The sequence below is a fragment of the Dermochelys coriacea genome, chromosome 9, assembly GCF_009764565.3.
Source record: "Dermochelys coriacea isolate rDerCor1 chromosome 9, rDerCor1.pri.v4, whole genome shotgun sequence".
Taxonomy (NCBI): Eukaryota; Metazoa; Chordata; order Testudines; family Dermochelyidae; genus Dermochelys; species Dermochelys coriacea.
This window is the reverse complement of record NC_050076.1, coordinates 90,953,368-90,971,513: the sequence shown is the minus strand read 5'-3', so window position 1 is coordinate 90,971,513 and position 18,146 is coordinate 90,953,368. Positions and strand designations below refer to the sequence as shown.

The following is an 18,146-nucleotide window of genomic DNA, read 5'->3' as shown; positions in this document are numbered from 1 at the left end:
GCCCTTCCTGTTGATGTACTCTGTGGTAAGGTGGGCTGGTGCTAAAACAGACGGCAAGCATACCCCTATTGCCTCGCCGCAGTTCGGGAACCCCATTGCTGCAAATCCATCCACTATGTCTGCACTTTAATGGCCCCCCATACGTGCATGACAACAGCCCCCTTTGTGGCTTTACCAACTCCCAAACAATTTCCCCCTGACTAGTAGCAATCCAGCACTGCCAGCTTTCGCTGAGTTACCGTCACTCACTTCTTAACTGTCAGTGCAGCTGTCATTCTGGTGTCCCTGTGCTGGAGGGCTGGGCACACAGATCCAGGAATGTGGCCTTTTGCATCTGAAAGTTCTGCAGCCACAGCTTGTCATCCCGAACCTGCCTTATGATGTGATCCCACCAGTCAGTGCTTGTTTCTTGGACTCAGATGCAACACTCAACTGTCTGCAATTGCTCCATGAATGCCACCAATAACCTTGAATTGTTTTTTTCTGTGTCCCACAGCGAACTGTCCCCCCACAAAAATCATCATGTCCCCCACTGCTCCACTTCTTCCTGTGGCTCTGCAAATATCAGGGGATCGTTTGTCCTGTTGATGACAGTAGTGCAGAGCTGTGGAGGCTCCATGAGTCTGTCAGAGATGGCAGACAGTGAGAAGGGCCACGCAGGTTTGTGAGATTTAAAAAAAAAAAAAAAAAAAGGTGCAAAAATGATGGGATAAGGATGGCATTACAGAATGGAGAAAGTTGCATGATGGGAACATGACCCCTTGCTCCCAGTCACCTCTGTGCGAGTTGTTTCTGTCCCACAATGCATCGCCAAAATTTCACAAAAGACAGTGAACGAGATCATAGCAAGTTGCACACTGGGATGCCTACCCACGGTGTACTGCACTGTGCATTCACACAAGCACTCCTGGTGAGTATGCACAGCGTCCACTCAAGGAGCCAAGTGTGTGCACACATATGCACTATCCTAACTGCGGCAACCAGAGTTTGTAGTGTAGACACAACCTCAGATTCTCTTCCCAAATTCTAATCCATTTTCAAACACTAATTATAGTATGTAATTGTAACAGTGGAGACACACCACCACGGTGCTTCCTGCTGGTTGTGCTGGGAATTAGCTCTCTTGGACCACCAGGGTGCCTTTTACTAGAGGTGTCTCACTCACCTTTACTTCCACTTCCTCCACCGTCTCCACCATCTGGACTTGCGTCCTCTTCAGGACACGCCCCTCTGGCTGTGCCCCAGCCAGCTGCCTACCCCCTTTCAGGGGACAGGCCGTCCTCAGTCCCTCTACTTGCCTCAGCAGCCAATTGCAGTTTCTAGTCTAGCCCCTGGCTTCAGGGGTAAACTGCAGTCTGGATTTAGGCCACTCTCCTCATTGGCAAGTAGGGAAAAAAGGAGAGGGGGACCCAATCCCATCCGGCCCAGGGACCCTATAGCTGGCAGCCACTTACTGCCCCTCCTCCTATTCCCTCTGCCTACTTTCCCTGGGCCACTTCCCCCATCGCCCTACCACCTTCCCTGCCCTTGCTTCAGGGTCTCAGTCTGGCCATGGTCAGCCGAGAGCATCCCTATTTCTCTGCTACCCTACCCAGCACTGCAGTATCTCCAGTGCTCCTCTGCAGAAAGTTCTTCCCCCTTGCCCTCCAGAGAGAGACTGCCTTTTCTCTGTTGAGCAGCCCTTTATATATGGGCTGCTCCAGCAAGCCTTCTCTTGATTGGCTCTCCCAGCGAGCCCTTTCCTGACTGGCTGGGTTCTGCGCAGCCTCTCCAAAGCTGCCTTAACCCTTCTCCTGCCTGTGTGGGGCAGGCACCCCACCACAGTAATCTATCATTTAAATCAGCTTCTGTACCAGATGACTGGGAGGATAGCTAATGTGACGTCAATTTTTAAAAAAAGATTCCAGAGGCAGTCCCAGCAATTACAGGCCAGTAAGCCTAAATTCAGTTCCAGGCAAATTGGTTGAAACTATAGTAAAGAACAGATTTATCAGACACAGAGATTAACATGATTTGTTGGGAAAGAGTCAACATAGTTTTTGTAAAGGGAAATCATGCTTCACCAATCCACTAGAATTCTTTGAGAGGTCAACAAGCATGTGGACACGGGGGATCCAAAGGATATTGTGTACTTAAATTTTCAGAAAGCCTTTGACAAGGTCCCTCACCAAAGGCTCTTAAGCAAAGTAAGATGTCATGGAATAAGAGGGAAGGTTCTCTCATGGATCAGTAACTGGTTAAAAGATAGCAAACAAAGAATAGGAATAAACGGTCATTTTTCAGAGTGGAGAGAGGTCCCCCAGGAGTCTGTACTGGGACCAGTACTGTTCAACATATTCATAAATGATCTGGAAAAAGGGGTAAACAATGAGGTGGCAAAATTTTCAAATAATATAAAACAGGATAGTTAAGTCCAAAGCAGATTGCAAAGAGTTACAAAGGGATCTCACAAAACTGGGTGACTGGGTAACAAAATGGCAGCTGAAATTCAATGTTGATAAATGCAAAGTAATGCACATTGGAAACCATAATTCCAACTATACATATAAAATGATGGGGTCTAAATTAGCTGTTACCACCCAAGAAAGAGATCTTGGAGTCCCTGTGGATAGTTCTCTGAAAACATCCACTCAATGTGCAGCGGCCATCAAAACAGCGAACAGAATGTTGAGAATCATTAGGAAAGGGATAGATAATAAAACAGAAAATATCATGTTGCCTCTATATAAATCCATGGTTCACCCACATCTTGAATATCATGTGCAGATCTAGTCACCCCATCTCAAAGAAGATATATTGGAATTGGAAAAGGTATAAAAAGGCAATAAAAATGATTAGGGGCATGGAACAGCTTCCGTATGAGGAGAGATTAATAAGATAGGACTTTACAGCTTGGAAAAGAGACGGCTAAGGGGGGATTGAGGTCTATGAAATCATGACAGGTCTGGCGAAAGTAAATAAGGAAGAGTTATTTACTCCTTCTCATAACACAGGAAGTAGGGGTCACCAAATAAAATTAATAATCAGAAGGTTTAAAACAAACCAAAGGAAGTATTTCTTCACACAACTCACGGCCAGAGGATGTTGCGAAGGCCAAGACTATAACAGCATTCAAAAAAGAACTAGATAGTTTATGGAGGATGGATCCATCAACGGCTATTAGCCAGGATGGGCAGGGATGCAAAACTATGCTCTGAAGTGTCTCTAGCCTCTGTTTGCCAGAAGCTGGGAATGGGCGACAGGGGATGGATCACTTGACGATTCCCTGTTCTGTTCATTCTCTCTGAGGCTCCTGGCATTGGCCACTGTCAGAAGACAGGACACTGGGCTAGATCGACCATTAGTCTGACCCAGTCTGGCCATTCTTATGTTCTTAATTTCAGGCACATACTGAAGTCTCACTGAAGCTTAAGCACATGCATAAATGCTGTGTTGAACCAGGGCCTAGAAACATAAAAGCAGTTATAATGGATGGCTGTGCTTTACTTTTCATATCTGAAGTTATGTCAATAATAGCACTCTTACCAGTAGATCTCCAAGTGTTTTACAAAGGAGTAGCATTATCCTCACTTTACACATGGGGAAATTGAGGCGCAGAGAGCAGAAGCGTCTTGCCCAAGGTCACCAAGCAGGCCAGTGGCAGAGCTGGGAACAGAACCCAGGTTTACTGAGTCCCAGTCCAGTGCTCTATCCAACAGGCCACACTGCCTCCTGTGAATGCACAAATTAGGCATTCCCAACAAATAACCCACAGAGCCCTCAGAGTCACAAAGGTTAGGGATCCCACACTACAGCATGACTGTGTGTTGTGTTACCTATATCTCCAAGGCCGGATCCTCAGCTTGTGTAAACAGGCAGGGAAGTCAATGGAGCTATGCCAAGTTATGCCAGCTGAGGATCTGGCCCCGGTTCCTTATGTTTCCCATGTTAACAGTAAAAAGCAATCAGTTATTAGAAACACTGTCGACACTGTAGAATAGTGTAAAATCTATTATTACAAACTTCAAACAAAACATAGGACTCCACACAAATTAACTAAGTAGGTGAGAGATAGCATATAAATAAGTTTTCTTTTAAACAAGACACTGCATTCAGGATGCCTGGTTCCTTCTCAGAACTGTTACAGTTCTGCTGCATGACCTAAGACAAATCACATAACCTCTTTATGCTTCAGCTGCCGATCTATAAAATGGGTATTACTTACTCATAGCCTATAGAGCACTTTGAGACTACTGGATGAAATGTGCTAAGTATTATTAAAATGTCTGTGTTTAATGATGACGTCCTACAGAAACAATTCTACCTTTGATCTTTGCACAGATCTCCCAGGGAAATCAATGAGCCTAAGAATAGAATGAGTCCCTTATGGAAAAAATATCCAAACAGAGCCAAAAACTCGCCTGTTTTCAGAAAAAAACTAATTGTTAACTCAATGGATTAGGGTTTTCATCTTCTGCCATAACAAGGGCATTGAATGATCTGCACTTCAGCATGTTCTATTGCAATTCAAATGCGTGAACAAGACTTTCCTAGGGTGCTACAATGAGAACGAAGCCATTCCTCTGGAGCTATAGAAGCTAACTTCTTTGGGAAATCTCATAGCATGTGCATACCTTCCAGCAGTCTCTTTGAAGGAGTAAAGAGAAACTCCAGAGCGTTGTGAAACACTGGCTATTTTAAGTATGTACTGGATAACCCAGCAACAGATTACAATGTTCTCATGTGCAGAAAGGTACGTGAGGTCACCGCACATTTCCACCCAGCCGATTAACAAACTAACAGGCAGGGATGCAATCTGAATAGTCAGGTGGCCCTGCCTGCTACACTGAATATGTTAATTAAATCAATGCCCTCAAGAATCTGAGTGCCAATGGGAACAGTGAAGGGGTTTGGTTTTTTTGCTGATGGAGACACTTTTTCACAGGAGGTACAAACTCTATTGAGATTAACAACACTCCTCATATAGGCCAGATCGCTGTAAAAAGGTAACAACTTTCAATCACTAGCAATCAGCTCTGGCTTCCAACCAGTGAACTTCAAGGTGTTTAGGCTCCAAAATCATATTCCGATCACTAAATAAATGTTTACACTTTATAAATGACTTTCAAGAGGTTGAACATCCCTCTGTGATAGGATCTTATTTTCCCATTTTAATTTTAAAATAGAAATTGGCATGCTAACAGTTTTGACATGGATCAATCCCTTGTCAGCTTGTAAAACGAAGGAATCTAGCACTAATTTCTTTCCCCTTCTTCAACTGTTCCAAGTTTTTTCCAGTCTGGGGCTGTGACCCTGCAAACAACTTTGAATGTAACTTTATGCACGATTAGTTCCACTGACCTTGTGTGTGTAATGTTTTGGGCTTTGATTTCCCAGCTGTTTTTGGCATCTCTCTCTTACCCCATACTGGATTAATCAGACTTATGAACACTAAAAATGTTTTACAACAAACCATATGTCAGCCAAAAATCATATTTATCTGGAGGATTTGGAGCCGTGTAGATCAACATATCATTATTGCGCAAGCCTAGATTGGAGAAGACCGCAATTTGACTGGATGGGATTTTCACATGGACATGAGTTGGAATGTGCAAAACAATAATACATAATAAGTGGCAATAAAGTAGCTAAGCAGACCTTAGTATTTAGGAGAGGGTCACCCTTTTATAACATTTGCAGCATTACAAACAACTTTGTAGGCAATAAGTTTTCTAGACCTACCTACGAATTCTATACTTACAATAACCCCAGGGTAATAACCTCCAACAGTCACATTTTGGGTTCTTGTTGTAGCAGCTAGGCCCACCGTAAGAATTAATACTGACACAATGAGGAGAGTCACAGTTACGTAGAGGGAATTTCTTTTTCTTCTATTGAATGACCCTAAAAACACACATACACAATAGAATTCGCTAATTCCATCTGGGGACAGCAACCATTTCCCAAAGTCCCCCTCCCACCACCTAGGGTGACCAGATATCAAGTGTGAAAAGGGTGAGAGGTAATAGGAGCCCATATAAAGCCCCAAATATCGGGACTGTCCCAATAAAATTGAGACATCTGGTCACCCTCCCACCACCACATGCTGTCACAGCTGATTTTCTCTCTGACAATGTAACATTCAGCTCTTTTTTGTTTCCATCAGCCATTTCTCGCTTTAGCTGAATATATAAATCACTGTAGGTCTGGAATTAAGTTATATCTCTCACTGTTTGGATATATAGCTATGGATCTCAGCTGGTGTAAATCTGCATAGCTCATTTGCCATCAGTGGATTTATGCTGATTTACACCAGATCTAGCCTTTAATGTCTGTGACAATTAAACTAACAAGGAATATTATTTTATTACTAGTACATGTATTAAATAAATTATTATTTAGTCTATTTGCTTTTGTTAAATTAAACAGCCACCATCCACTTTAAAAGTGAAGGGTTTAAAAGGTGATCTCATCACATGATAACAAATACAGGTATCCACAATCTTCTATGTAAATGGGCATTAATAACAACCATTTTTCCTCATCCCAGGTCATAAATATTAAACTATAACTAAGCTGCAGTTAGTTTTAGATGCTGTTTGTAAAATGAATTTGTGGATTATTAAAATGTATATAAACTGCCTATAAATACTTAGATTATGGACTAGATTTTTCAAAAATAAATTTAAATATGTATAGTGTGCCTGAAAGAGTGTAAATATAAAGTAATGATTCCATTTGCCAGCAGGAAAACCAGTTGTAATGTTCAAACACTATTTTAACCCTGCTTATTCAATGTATATTTTGCAAAGTTTAAATCACTTTGATGATCAATCCTTCTAATTAAATTTTATAAATTATGTAAACATAGCTGAGTACAAGTCAAGTCCAGCTAGCAGGATAACATATTTCCAAAGGCTCCCCTGCCTGGCTTTCTGGATCGCAAGTGCTCTTGGGAGCTGTTGGGGTGATTCTAAATCCGAGTTATGCGAAGTCTGTGGTTCTTAGAATCATCCAAACACCAACTTCTAAACATTCTAAGGTCTTCCCCAATAGACTCTATCTGGTATTATAAAGAACCAGCCCAGAGGAACCCGTAACTCTGCTGGGAGAAGAAAGGACCAGCCTAACAGAGGAGAATCCCACACTCAAAGCTCCCTATACAGAGACAGAGAAGTGCTGGTCCAGACATGCCCCTTCCCCCCTCCCACCCATCCCCGCTTTAAATACAGTGAAACCTATACAGCAATCAGCCTCATGAGACAGCCTTCTGTCTTGAGGCCATATTCCCCAGGCACATCAGCTGTAATCCCAATTCACCTTTCTTCCTGATTTATATAAAGATTTTGTACTGCTATATAACGATGTAGGTTAGGGGTATGATTTGTTAGCTAAATAGTTATATTGGTACAAACCTTACTATGGATGCAGTTTTATCAATATAAAGGTCCCTTTTAACAGTACAGTTTATTCCCCTTCCCATACAGGAATACTAGTAAAAAACTCCTTTATACTAGGAAAACTGCATGCACACAAGATGGATTGTACTGCTTTAACTCTACCTATACAGTGAAAGTGGAACACCTTGTGTTTGTAGACAAGCCCTTAAGAAGGCCACCTCCATTAAGAAACCAGTTTTCTGTAGGTCTCTCGAATGGTCACTGACCAGTGCATTGCATTTCGCTGTGTATTATAGAAACTTTTTAAGGTTCCCTACTCCCTCCCTACACACAGTGACATCAGTGCAGCCTGATCAACATCCCATTGCATCAGATGACATCGCTGTACCACACACTTCAGCATCTTGTTGAACAGCCACTGAGATCACAATATTGTAACCTCTACTTGTGCAAGTATTTCTGACTCCCACTGATTTCATTGGGACTGCATAAGTAAATCAGGTTTACTCATGTAAGTAAGAGTTGCAGGATCATGGAATAATACCTGTAATATTCCAGTTCCAGGCTGATTGAAGTAACTTTAGCTGCAGATGTCATGGTCAGTTATCATGCAGAGCGACAGCCAGCCAGCTACAACTATTTGGCCCTTAGCTCTGCATACCACTGGCCAATTACCTTTCCTGTAGTTTCACCATTCCACCCACTGGCATCCCTCCCCCAGCCCCGAGCCATCAACTTCAGTGAAGTCCTTTAACTTTTTAAAAGCAGTCTGAAAGTGCAACCCACTAGGGAAAAGTTTCTACATACCGTACATTTCAGAACTAACACAATTTGCCACTGTGGTAGGGGGATGAGTTCCGCTCCAGGGTGGATGCTCAATCCTCCTTTGTTAATGTTATTGATTTGTTTACTATTTCTGATATCCTGTGAAAAAAATGCCTTGAAAGATTGGCAAAAACTCAGGGAAATAATGCCTCATGAGATAACAGGATGAGACTGGGGACAGCATCTCTAGTACAAGTGCTTACCCATGCTAACGTTAACTAACAAAGAACAGGTACAAAACTGCTTCAATAATAATAAAAAAAAAAGATTTCAAACAGCTTCCCCTAAAGCCATTTCCTTCAAAGATTGTCAAAGTGGCTCCTAATATCCAGGCCAGATCTTATCACCAGGCCCTGGCTTTTATTGGCTACAGGATGAATTAGTGTGCATGTGTATAGATGGCTAAGTATTTTTCTGTTTTGTATTTTGCTAAATGTGTCAAATAAGTTAACAATGCAAAACATGCCCTGCTAAAGCATTTAAAATCTGTTGACTCTTAAGAAGAATATTTTCTTTGTATTTATTGCCTGACAAATACTAAAACGTAGCTTTCCCTAATGCTCCATTGTTTGTATTTTATTTATTAAATCCCAATTTAATTATTTTTATAAATTTACATTCCAGATGGATACCTTAAATTCTCAAAGACTTACAGGGTTAACTTAGCCAAATGGGCAGAGCTTGTGGAAAGAAAAGTAAAAAAATGCCATCGACTCTTTTATAAAAGAATAACTTAAATTAGTCCTGCATTTTGTCTCATACAGAGTTGCTGTATTAACCAACTTTAATCAATGGTTAATAGGCAAGCTAGCTTGAATGTAAACTTAAAGTATTTATCTATAAAATAGCATACAAGTGGGTTTGAATGCATGCTTAATTGTTTTGGGGAGGAGATAGAGATCAGTGCTGTTTGTGTTGTAGGTTTTGCTAACATATTTAAAATATGTCTGTCCTTCAAAAAGATAATTCATTTTAAACCTTAGGAGTCCTGATAGTCACAACTCTTTAGTATATAACACATATCCCCACTGGAAGAAACAAGCTAACACCAGTTTCTTAGGTCACTTTTAAAAGTTTAGGGTAGTTTATCTTTATTTGTATTGTCATGTGTATATCATTAGACCATTGACTAAAAAAATAAAATGATTATCTAAAGTGGAGAAGATAGCACACAATGAGCACATATTTAACACTTATTCCTTGGTCATTAAGCCTTTTTACCATTCATTTCCTTTATTTAGAATTGTACTAGTGGTTTTGTGCTATTATTTAATTGAACATACTTAGATTTGTGATCACCGCATTAAAGCACATCTTTCTCTAGAACAAGAAAGAGGCATGAAATATATATTTATTTGTCATGATTCTCATAAGGATAAATTAAATGGATTGAAAAAATATCTTTCAAAATAGCCAAACAGCCCCATGAAAGCATATGGCCAAAAGTGATATCTGGGGGAGGCGGGACGTCTAGTGTGGGCCAGCTCACTGGACGAAAAGGGGACGGAAAAAGGAAGGGTATGCCATCTAATGATATTGTTACTATCTGGTTCAGGCTCACAATATCTCTAGTGCAGCTACTTTTACTGCTGTAAGACATTATCACCCACCTTGTACCCTGAGCTCTGACTTCTGCACAAACACCCTTTCAAACAAACCTTGCACAAAACAAGGCGCTCTACATGCATCCGACAAAGTGGGTATTCACCCACGAAAGCTTATGCTCTGATACGTCTGTTAGTCTATAAGATGCCACAGGACTCTTTGCCGCTTGCACAAAACATATACATTCAGTGGCTCCCAAGAACAAGTCTACAGCATTCCTCATCACTGCAGAACCTGACCCAGAATTAGTGCTTAATTAAAGCATAAAGCAAGAGCAGGTAGTGTTCACGATATATAAAAAGGCTGAAAAATACATCAGATTCCTGCTCCCCACCAGATTAGGGAGATAAGGGGGAAAGCTCTTGGAGAGAGGCTACGAATTCTGCAACATTTCCTGAAATATGCTGCTCCAATTGCAAACGGGAAGCTACTTAATCACATAGTGTTTGTTGTAAACCTGCATTGTCCTGTGTTAGACACCGTATTTAACTGAAAATGGATTTCAGAGCCATGCTTGAGAATCAAATGATTAAACTTGCTCTTAAAAATGTGCGGATTTTTTAAAAATCCCATGTGGGCACTCCCAACGGGCAGGAGGGATGGAAGGTAGGCGCCAACGTAAAGAGAAGCCATTGCTTGCCAAAGCTTTGCAAAACGTGGCCAGTAAACAACAAGTTTAGAAGCATCACCAAGGCACGCTTGGAGAAAAGGATGATTTGAACCCCTTGCTGCCTGCTCATGCTGTCACTGGCGTGGCTGTGCAAGGGGCAGGAGGCTCAGGCCCCTGCTCTGGCGTGCGCCCAGGAACGCCAGCCCCAATGGGAACGGTCCCACTCCGGAGCGCACAGCCAGGCGAGGGAGCTCCGCTGACTGCCAGCGAGTTGTATCGCGGAGCAGGAGCCGCAGGCCCCGCGCCTCTCTCTCGGCATCAACCCCATTCCCTGGCAGGAGCGGGGCCTTGCAGGTGGAAACGGGGGGCCGCCGCGGGGAGCTGAGCGATCCGCCTTTCACCCGGCTGCCATCAGACCGGCCCGCTTCCCCCAGAGCGCCAGGCGCCCGGGCAGAGCAACGAAGGCGCCGCCTGCCTGGCCAGGGGACCCGCCAGCCGGCCCGGGGCAGGGGGAGCGGGGCTGGACTTGCCCTCCCCGGGGCGGGCAGCGGGTGATGGGCAGGGGGCTGCCTGCCGCCCGCTGCAGCGCCCGGCCCGGCGGGGCTGCACTTACCCGCGGAGTCAGGCAGGGGGACGGCGCCGGAGCGCTGCTGAGTCAGGGACTGGCGCATGGTGCCGGCTGCTGCTGCGCTGCCCAGCCGGGCCCCGGGGGCGAGCGAGCGCCTAGAAGGCAGGAGCGCGGCGCCTCCTCCCCGGCCCTCTGCGCCCGGCCGCGGCCGCGTCCCCCAGCGCAGCCCGCCTGGCCATGCCCGGGGCAGCTGCTCGGGAGGCGGCCGCTGGCGCCTGCGCAAGGCTTCCCCTGCCCGGCTCGGCGGGGATCCTGCGCCCCACGACGGGAGGCGGGCCGGGGGGGGGGGTGCCAGCCCCGCGGGCAGCCAGTGTCTCTTCTTCCCCCCGCCCCAGCAGCATCCGGGGGCTTGCGGGGCTTCAGCAAAGGTCCCGATCGGGTGGGCGAGTGCGGGAGAAGGGGGCAGCCAGAGAACCATTAAAAGAAGCCCAATAACAGCAATGGCTAGTTGCTGCTAAATCAGTGCAGTGCCACCTGGCAGCGATGCCCAGTGGCCCCTGCACGGGGCCCGGCCGTCGGGCCGTCGCAGATCCCATCCCGTTCGCTGGGACAGGTTCTTCCCTTTGCAGGTCATCACTGCACGGTTCGGCCCTGCTGAGCCCCAGAGTTCGGGCTGTTCAGTTCTGGCTCCAGCCGGCGCTGCAGACGGGCCAGTTGCAGAGCTGGGCTCCGGGGCTGGGTTCTGATGCTGCAGCTCACACCCATGTGGTTTAGGGGTATTGGCGAGCTCTGAGGTTTTTTTAACTCATCGCAGAGATGAGAGAAACACGTGGCGTTCAACTCCCAGTACTTTCTTCCCCAAAGTTCAGGGTACTTGCCCTGTTTCCAGCGGTTGGCGTTTTTCTACGTGTCTGAGCTCCTGGAGTCATGTGATTAGGCGAGACTCTGAGCTTTTAGTTAAAAAATAAGTTGAGTTTCTAGCCCCCTAAGGCTGCAGAGAAAAGCTTGAGAGTGGGGACCTAAAAGCTCAAAGTCCAGAAGGCAAATAAAGATAATTTCAAATTTATTGTTAAAAATCTTGGGATGACTCATGATTTTTGGGTTCTTGGGGTTGGTAACACTGTGTTTGGATCCAGAGTTTTTCATTTGGATCTCCTCTTGAACCTCTAGAATTTAAAGTGGACTAGGACAGCTTTCAAGAGAAGAGGAAACATTCAGATTCAGCATATTCAACTGGTTTTGTGTAAAACTTGGGTGTTTCCTTTAGCAAGGGCTGGTGCAAAGTCTACCCAGGTTCCATCCATTTGTGATTACACCCACCAAATTCCACTCTGAGTTTCACTTTCAAACAAATCCCAAATCTCAAAGCAAATCTTTCTCTAAATCCAAGGCTTCTGCTGATTTTGTGTCAAAACCACTCAAGGAATCACTGGTGTCAATGTAAAACCATAAATCGTCCCAGTCTGGCTTGAGAAGTTTGGGAGCTTCAGCAAAGCTTCTGGCAAACCTGGCCTGAGCTTCATATTCATAAGTAAAATCAATCATGTTTTATGAGACTTGTGTTTTATCCTGATCGTTTCTCACAGCTGTGTAGTAAAATAATGCATGCATCGGATGAAGTGATCTGTAGCATCGGATGAAGTGAGCTGTAGCTGTAGCTTATGCTCACATAAATTTGTTAGTCTCTAAGGTGCCACAAGTACTCCTTTTCTTTTTGCGAATACAGACTAACACGGCTGCTACTCTGAAACCAGTAAAATAATGATAACTGAACTGCTGAGTGTTCACTAGGTTTCTCGGTTTTCCCCCCATCAATTTATTTCACACCAATGGCCCGTATGCCCACCTTGCAAATGTTACTTTCATTTTTTTCTGATGGTTGTAGAGGCCAGTCCTGTAAATCCTCTTACTGATGCATGTTTACAGGACTGGGTTCTTAGGTCCTAACCCTGTAAATGAACTATATGCAGGCAGAAAGAAAAGGAGTACTTGTGGCACCTTAGAGACTAACAAATTTATTTGAGCATAAGCTTTCGTGAGCTACAGCTCACTTCACTGGATGCATTCATTAATAACATTAATTTGTTAGTCTCTAAGGTGCCACAAGTACTCCTTTTCTTTTTGCGAATACAGACTAACATGGCTGCTACTCTGAAACCTGTCATATATGCAGGCAGACTCCATTGAAAGTCAAAGCAAACGCTCCCTTTGAGTCCAATGGGATAGATCAGGCCTGGAGACACAAGGAATAATATCCCTACGTCTCTGAGAACTTGCCCCTGTAGATTGGGCAGCTGGGGATGTAGCTTATTCTCTGCTAAAATACAAACTTTGTTTACTTTTAAAAAAACATGGATTGCATCTTTTTTTTGAATAGCTGTCTAAACTCGCAGATTATTGTTGATATTATAATAGCATCTAAAGGTCAGGACCGCAGTGTGCTAGGCACTGTGCAAACATGTAACAAAGAGACAGTACCTTCCCCAAGAGCTTACAAACTAAGTGGGAGACCATAGACAATGCAGGGATACAACAAACAGAAAAGGAGAGCACGAGGAGACAATGGAACACTGGTCAGCTGGAAAAACAGTGCTCAGCAAACCAGCTGCCTACCCGTTGTCCAGCTTTTTGTAGGCATCCAGGCAGAAAGGAGTTTAAAGACTTGAAAGAGGACAATGGGGTGGCTATGAGGTTATTTAGGGAGAGCTCCTCCCCTGCATAAGGAGTGGCAGGAAAGAAGGGGTGAAGATGTTTGTTGGAAAATTTAATAATTGGGCAATCAAGACTTTGCAGAACAAAGGTGGGAGGCCAATGACTCAATGGTGTAGCAAAGGGGACAAGTCTGACTGAGTTGTACATGTGTAAGTTAGGCTGGCGCATGGATCTGGTGTGGGAAAATCCTGGTATATATTTACTGTAAACGCTTCTGAGCGCTCGGGCCCCCTGATCCTGCAGAGACTTATGCAGATGCTTAACTTTACACACGAGGGGTAGGGGGCGGAGCTGATATAAATTGTCAGAGATCCATTGATGTGAATAGAACTATGATGATTCCCACCAGCTGAGCACCACCTGGGAATAATCCATTTATTTTGCTGGGGTTCTGCACAGTGCATACATTTCAGTTCACGAGTAAATTTTTGCAGGATCAAGCTCTGACTATGAAAATGACAGGGGGGAAGGTGGAATGAACCATCTGCTTCCTTATTTTATGACATTCTTATGCATATGTGTGATCTAAGTCAACAAGTACAGGGCTTTGCTCCGTACCGAGAACTTTTTATCGCACTGTGCTATACTTGTTTTATTTTAGTCAATGCCTGATAAACACATCAAAATAGGTTTAGCCTACATGTATTGTATTAGGAATTTTACAGGCTGCTTATAAAAAGTTTTAAAAATCAGTGTATCTTTAAAGTCGTCCGAGAATATACTGTGTTTTCATAATCAATTTTATAGGCTGTGTCTACATTTAAAATGCTACAGCAGCATAGCTACAGCAGCACTGCTGTAGACATCAGTGTAGATACTCACTACAGCGATGGGAAGGGTTCTATCACCACGGTAGTTAACCCACCTCCCTGAGAGGAGGTAGCTAGGATGATGGAAGAATTATTCTGTTGACCTAGCACTGCTGGATGTTAAGTTGACATAGCTACGTCTCTCAGGGGGGTGGATTTTATGCCACTGTGAGTTTCCAGTGTAGATCAGCCCATAATGTAACCTAGTAATGTGAGTGCCTTAATGTTTCATCTAAAGGGGAAAAACCATGTTTTAAAACACAGCACACTCCTGTAGAAGGTTTAAAAATTGCACCTCACTGGCTGCCAAAGTTGTTAGGGCGCAATCCTGCCACGTACCGAATATCCTTGATTCACATGAACTTTATTGGGAGTTGAAGGCACTCTGCACCTGTCTGGATCAAAGTTACCTTGCAGGAAACCAATGCTCCCCTGTGCAATGCTTCTGAAGCCAAACACTCACACAGCTAATTGTGGGATGTGTAGGTAAGACATCCCTAATATGAGAGTAAAATAAATACTATTCAATAACGTAATCCAGTGCACTGTACTTTAAACCTCAGTGCAATTTAAAATGCAGTACAGTGAATTGCAGCTCTGACAGGGTAGGGTTTGCAGTTCAGTGTGCTACAGTACCGTAGGGGCAAGGTTGCGGAAGATTGGCGAGGAGCTAAGTGGTAGACTGAGTATGTGACTGGAGGTAAGTGGAGGATGCAGGCAGTTTCAATGAACTTTGTCTGACAGACCCTGCCAAAAGATATTGTAGCCTAGCTCAGCATATTTTTGCCTGTAAACGAGTCAGTTTATGTAATAAGCATAAATCATACATATAAGAATGTAGCCAGCTGTGACTGCATGTAAACTCGAGATAAACGCGGAGAATATAGCACTGCAGAGGACTCCCCCCCCCCCCCGGTCAGCTGTCCTGAACAGCCAGAGTCCCCTGCAGCTCCTCCACGCGTCCTAGGGGCTCTCCGTGCAGAATGGAGCATAAGTTCTTCCTTCCTTCAATAAAGCATAGTTTACTATTCTTAGACATGAGTGTCCTCCTTTCGCTGGTATCTTCCCCCCCAGCCCTTGCGGGCACAAGTTCACTTTGTAGATCCATTAAAAACCTTCCCAGAGCCAAGGAATCTAATTGCAAAAAGCTAGATGATGCACATGTGATAGATGGTATTTTACTTGAATAGGGTCCACCTCCGCTGGGATTTGCAGAAGAATATTACACTGCACTCTGCAATTATTTGCCTGACATTAGTAATAGACTCACACAGACAGAATCAAACAACCATCACTTTTTTGCAATTCTGTTTTTCTCCTGTGCATTCCCCACACTGCAGTGACCCTTTGCATTGTTTATTATCTAGAGAAGAATAGGCAATTCTTACATAAATTCCTTCCTGATTAAAAGCCAGTTAATCAGATCCTCCAGTTCACATAAAATAACCTTCTGTGGTAGCAACTGAAAGTGGCACAGTCAGGCCTGCAATCAGTGGAGTACTTTTGCCTGCAGAGTTTGGGGAGGAATAAAGATCTTCTCCCAGTACCCTGGGGCCCCACCCCCATCAGGCTCCCAACAGTCCCTTCTCATCCAACACACACTTAGGACCTAATCCGAAACCTGCTGAGGCCCAGGGAAAGACTCCCACTGACTCCAGTGGGCTTTAAATCACACCCTTACTTTGGCCTCCTCCAGGCTCCCTGGAAGTCCGTAGCCAGATCCCCTCCTGTGGACCTCTAGGCTTTGCTAGAAGCAGGTTTGGCTGGTGCTTTTAGTCTCTCCTCCTTCCCCACAAACCCCTCCATTATTCCCCTCATTCTGTCCTCTTCCTCAACCCAAAAATCTGCTCACGTTCCCTTTCTCCCCAAATCCTCTCACTGCCCTTCTTCCACCCTACCCATCCTCTTGCTCTGGCACTCGCCCCTCTCCCTATTCATCCCCCAGCCTCTTCCCTATCATCCTCCCTTCCCACCCATACCCCTCTCTCCTGCCCCAGAAGACCCTCCCTCTCCAAAGCCCCCTCTTTCTTTTCTCCCAGATCACTTCCTTCCCTCTCACTCTGATCTCACCACAATTCCTTCACTCTCCTCTTTCTCTCACAATTTCTCCTCCTTGTCTCCCAAACCTCCTCCTTCTCCTGTTTTTTTCTGCCCAATCCCTCCATCTCTCCTCCCTCCTGCCCCATACTGCTGTTACTCACTTCTCACCACACCCTTGTCCCCCTCTCTTTTTCCTTCCTCCAAATCTTCAGCTTCTTTCCTTCCTGAAATGCCTCCTTTCTCTCTTTCCTCCCTCCAAAGTCTCCTGTGTCTCTCCTCTCCCCAAACAACCCCTCCCAAATTCTCAGCCTCTCCTCCTCCTCCTTTGCCCTGCATGCCCTGGGGTAAGGCAAACCCATAAACCCGCAGAAGAGCTTAAAGAGACGCGAAACTGGAATCCTAATAGATGAAACATGAAGTTCGCCCCAAGTAACAACTGGCACAAAACCACACCAGACAAGATTTCAAAATCATCCCAGGCCTGACATGATCTACCCAGCATGCTACATCTCACACTAGCAATCCTCATCACAAACTAGAATCACAGATCAAGAAAGAGGTTTTTATAGGTGCTGCAGCTCATGAGAAACATGGGGGGGGGAGAGGAAAGGAACTGAGTGGGGTTAGCAAATTGTCAATTTCAATGAGACTGCTTGCCACATTGCCACAAAGGAGGCGGGAGGGTGATGTAAATCAGATTTTTTAGGCTTGGGGTTAGAAAGGCACATGTTAGGAGTTTAGCCAAGATCTCAGCAGTGTGGCTAGGGGTGTTTTGGCAGGTTCCTCACATTCTGATTGCCTTTTGTTGAGATGTTTGGTTTTATTACTTTTATAAACAATCCCTGATGTACCCATAATGTCCAATCCTGGGAATTCTGCTGTTTAAGATGCAGTCTCCCAGCTCCCTCACCAGCCAAGAAAACAGCCCTGTCTGTGCTTGCACAAAGCTCGACAGGCTTTAGAGGTGAACTTACAGTACAGTTTGGCAAGGAAAACCATTTTAGAGCTTCACAAGTGAGATTGGATGCACAAAGCTTTGCTTGTCCTCCGCATGTGAACTGGCAATGGGAGGTGAGCCATTCATCTTTAAGGCAAAGGCCCCAATCCTGCATGGAGCACTGTGTGGGCAGATCCCTGTCACCTGTATCTCCACGGAGTCTCATTGCAGCAAATGAGAATCCACTTAGGTTCAGAAGCATGCAGTTCTCAGTACAGTTAGGACCACAGACTTAAAGTTAATGGTTTGAGCACAGCCCAGGTCAATAATGTCTGAAAGTTGTTACCCTCTGAAAATTATTTTAAGAAACTCAGTTCAGGTGTTACTGGGCAGATGCCTGGATCAGAAACCATTTGCCCAATTGCCCCTTTGTTAGCTGTCTCAGCAGACACGGCTGGGATGGACTTGGCATGCAGACTGACCAGCCCTTGCACTCTAAAAGATGGCCCTTTCAGGACACTGGTGCACTGGGTGCACAGATCCCATCCGTACATAACTAACAGCTCCATGCGTGTATGTGAAAACTGGTTAACGGTGTGCATCAGCACATTCAAATCCCTAATTCATACATGCAGATGGGCAGGGGCAAAACTGGGGGAAA

At 44.7% G+C, this 18,146-nt stretch overlaps 1 protein-coding gene across 4 annotated transcripts in view; it reads right to left on the bottom strand.

Moving 5' to 3' along the window:
* The window catches only part of TMEM255A (transmembrane protein 255A), a 58,170-nt gene extending 46,844 nt beyond the window's left edge, over positions 1–11,326 (bottom strand). For 2 of the 4 annotated variants that reach the window (XM_038415709.2, XM_043492093.1), the window contains exons 1-2: positions 11,033–11,322; positions 5,741–5,883 (exon numbers count right to left, since the gene is read on the bottom strand). In XM_038415709.2, the coding sequence (XP_038271637.1) occupies positions 5,741–5,883; positions 11,033–11,090 (201 nt within the window). In that variant the 5' untranslated portion in view covers positions 11,091–11,322. Of the gene's footprint in view, positions 1–1,165; positions 1,214–5,740; positions 5,884–11,032 lie in introns of those variants that run through there. The other 2 variants (XM_038415710.2, XM_038415711.2) reach the window with 2 other exon arrangements.
* Positions 11,327–18,146: the final 6,820 nt, after the last annotated feature.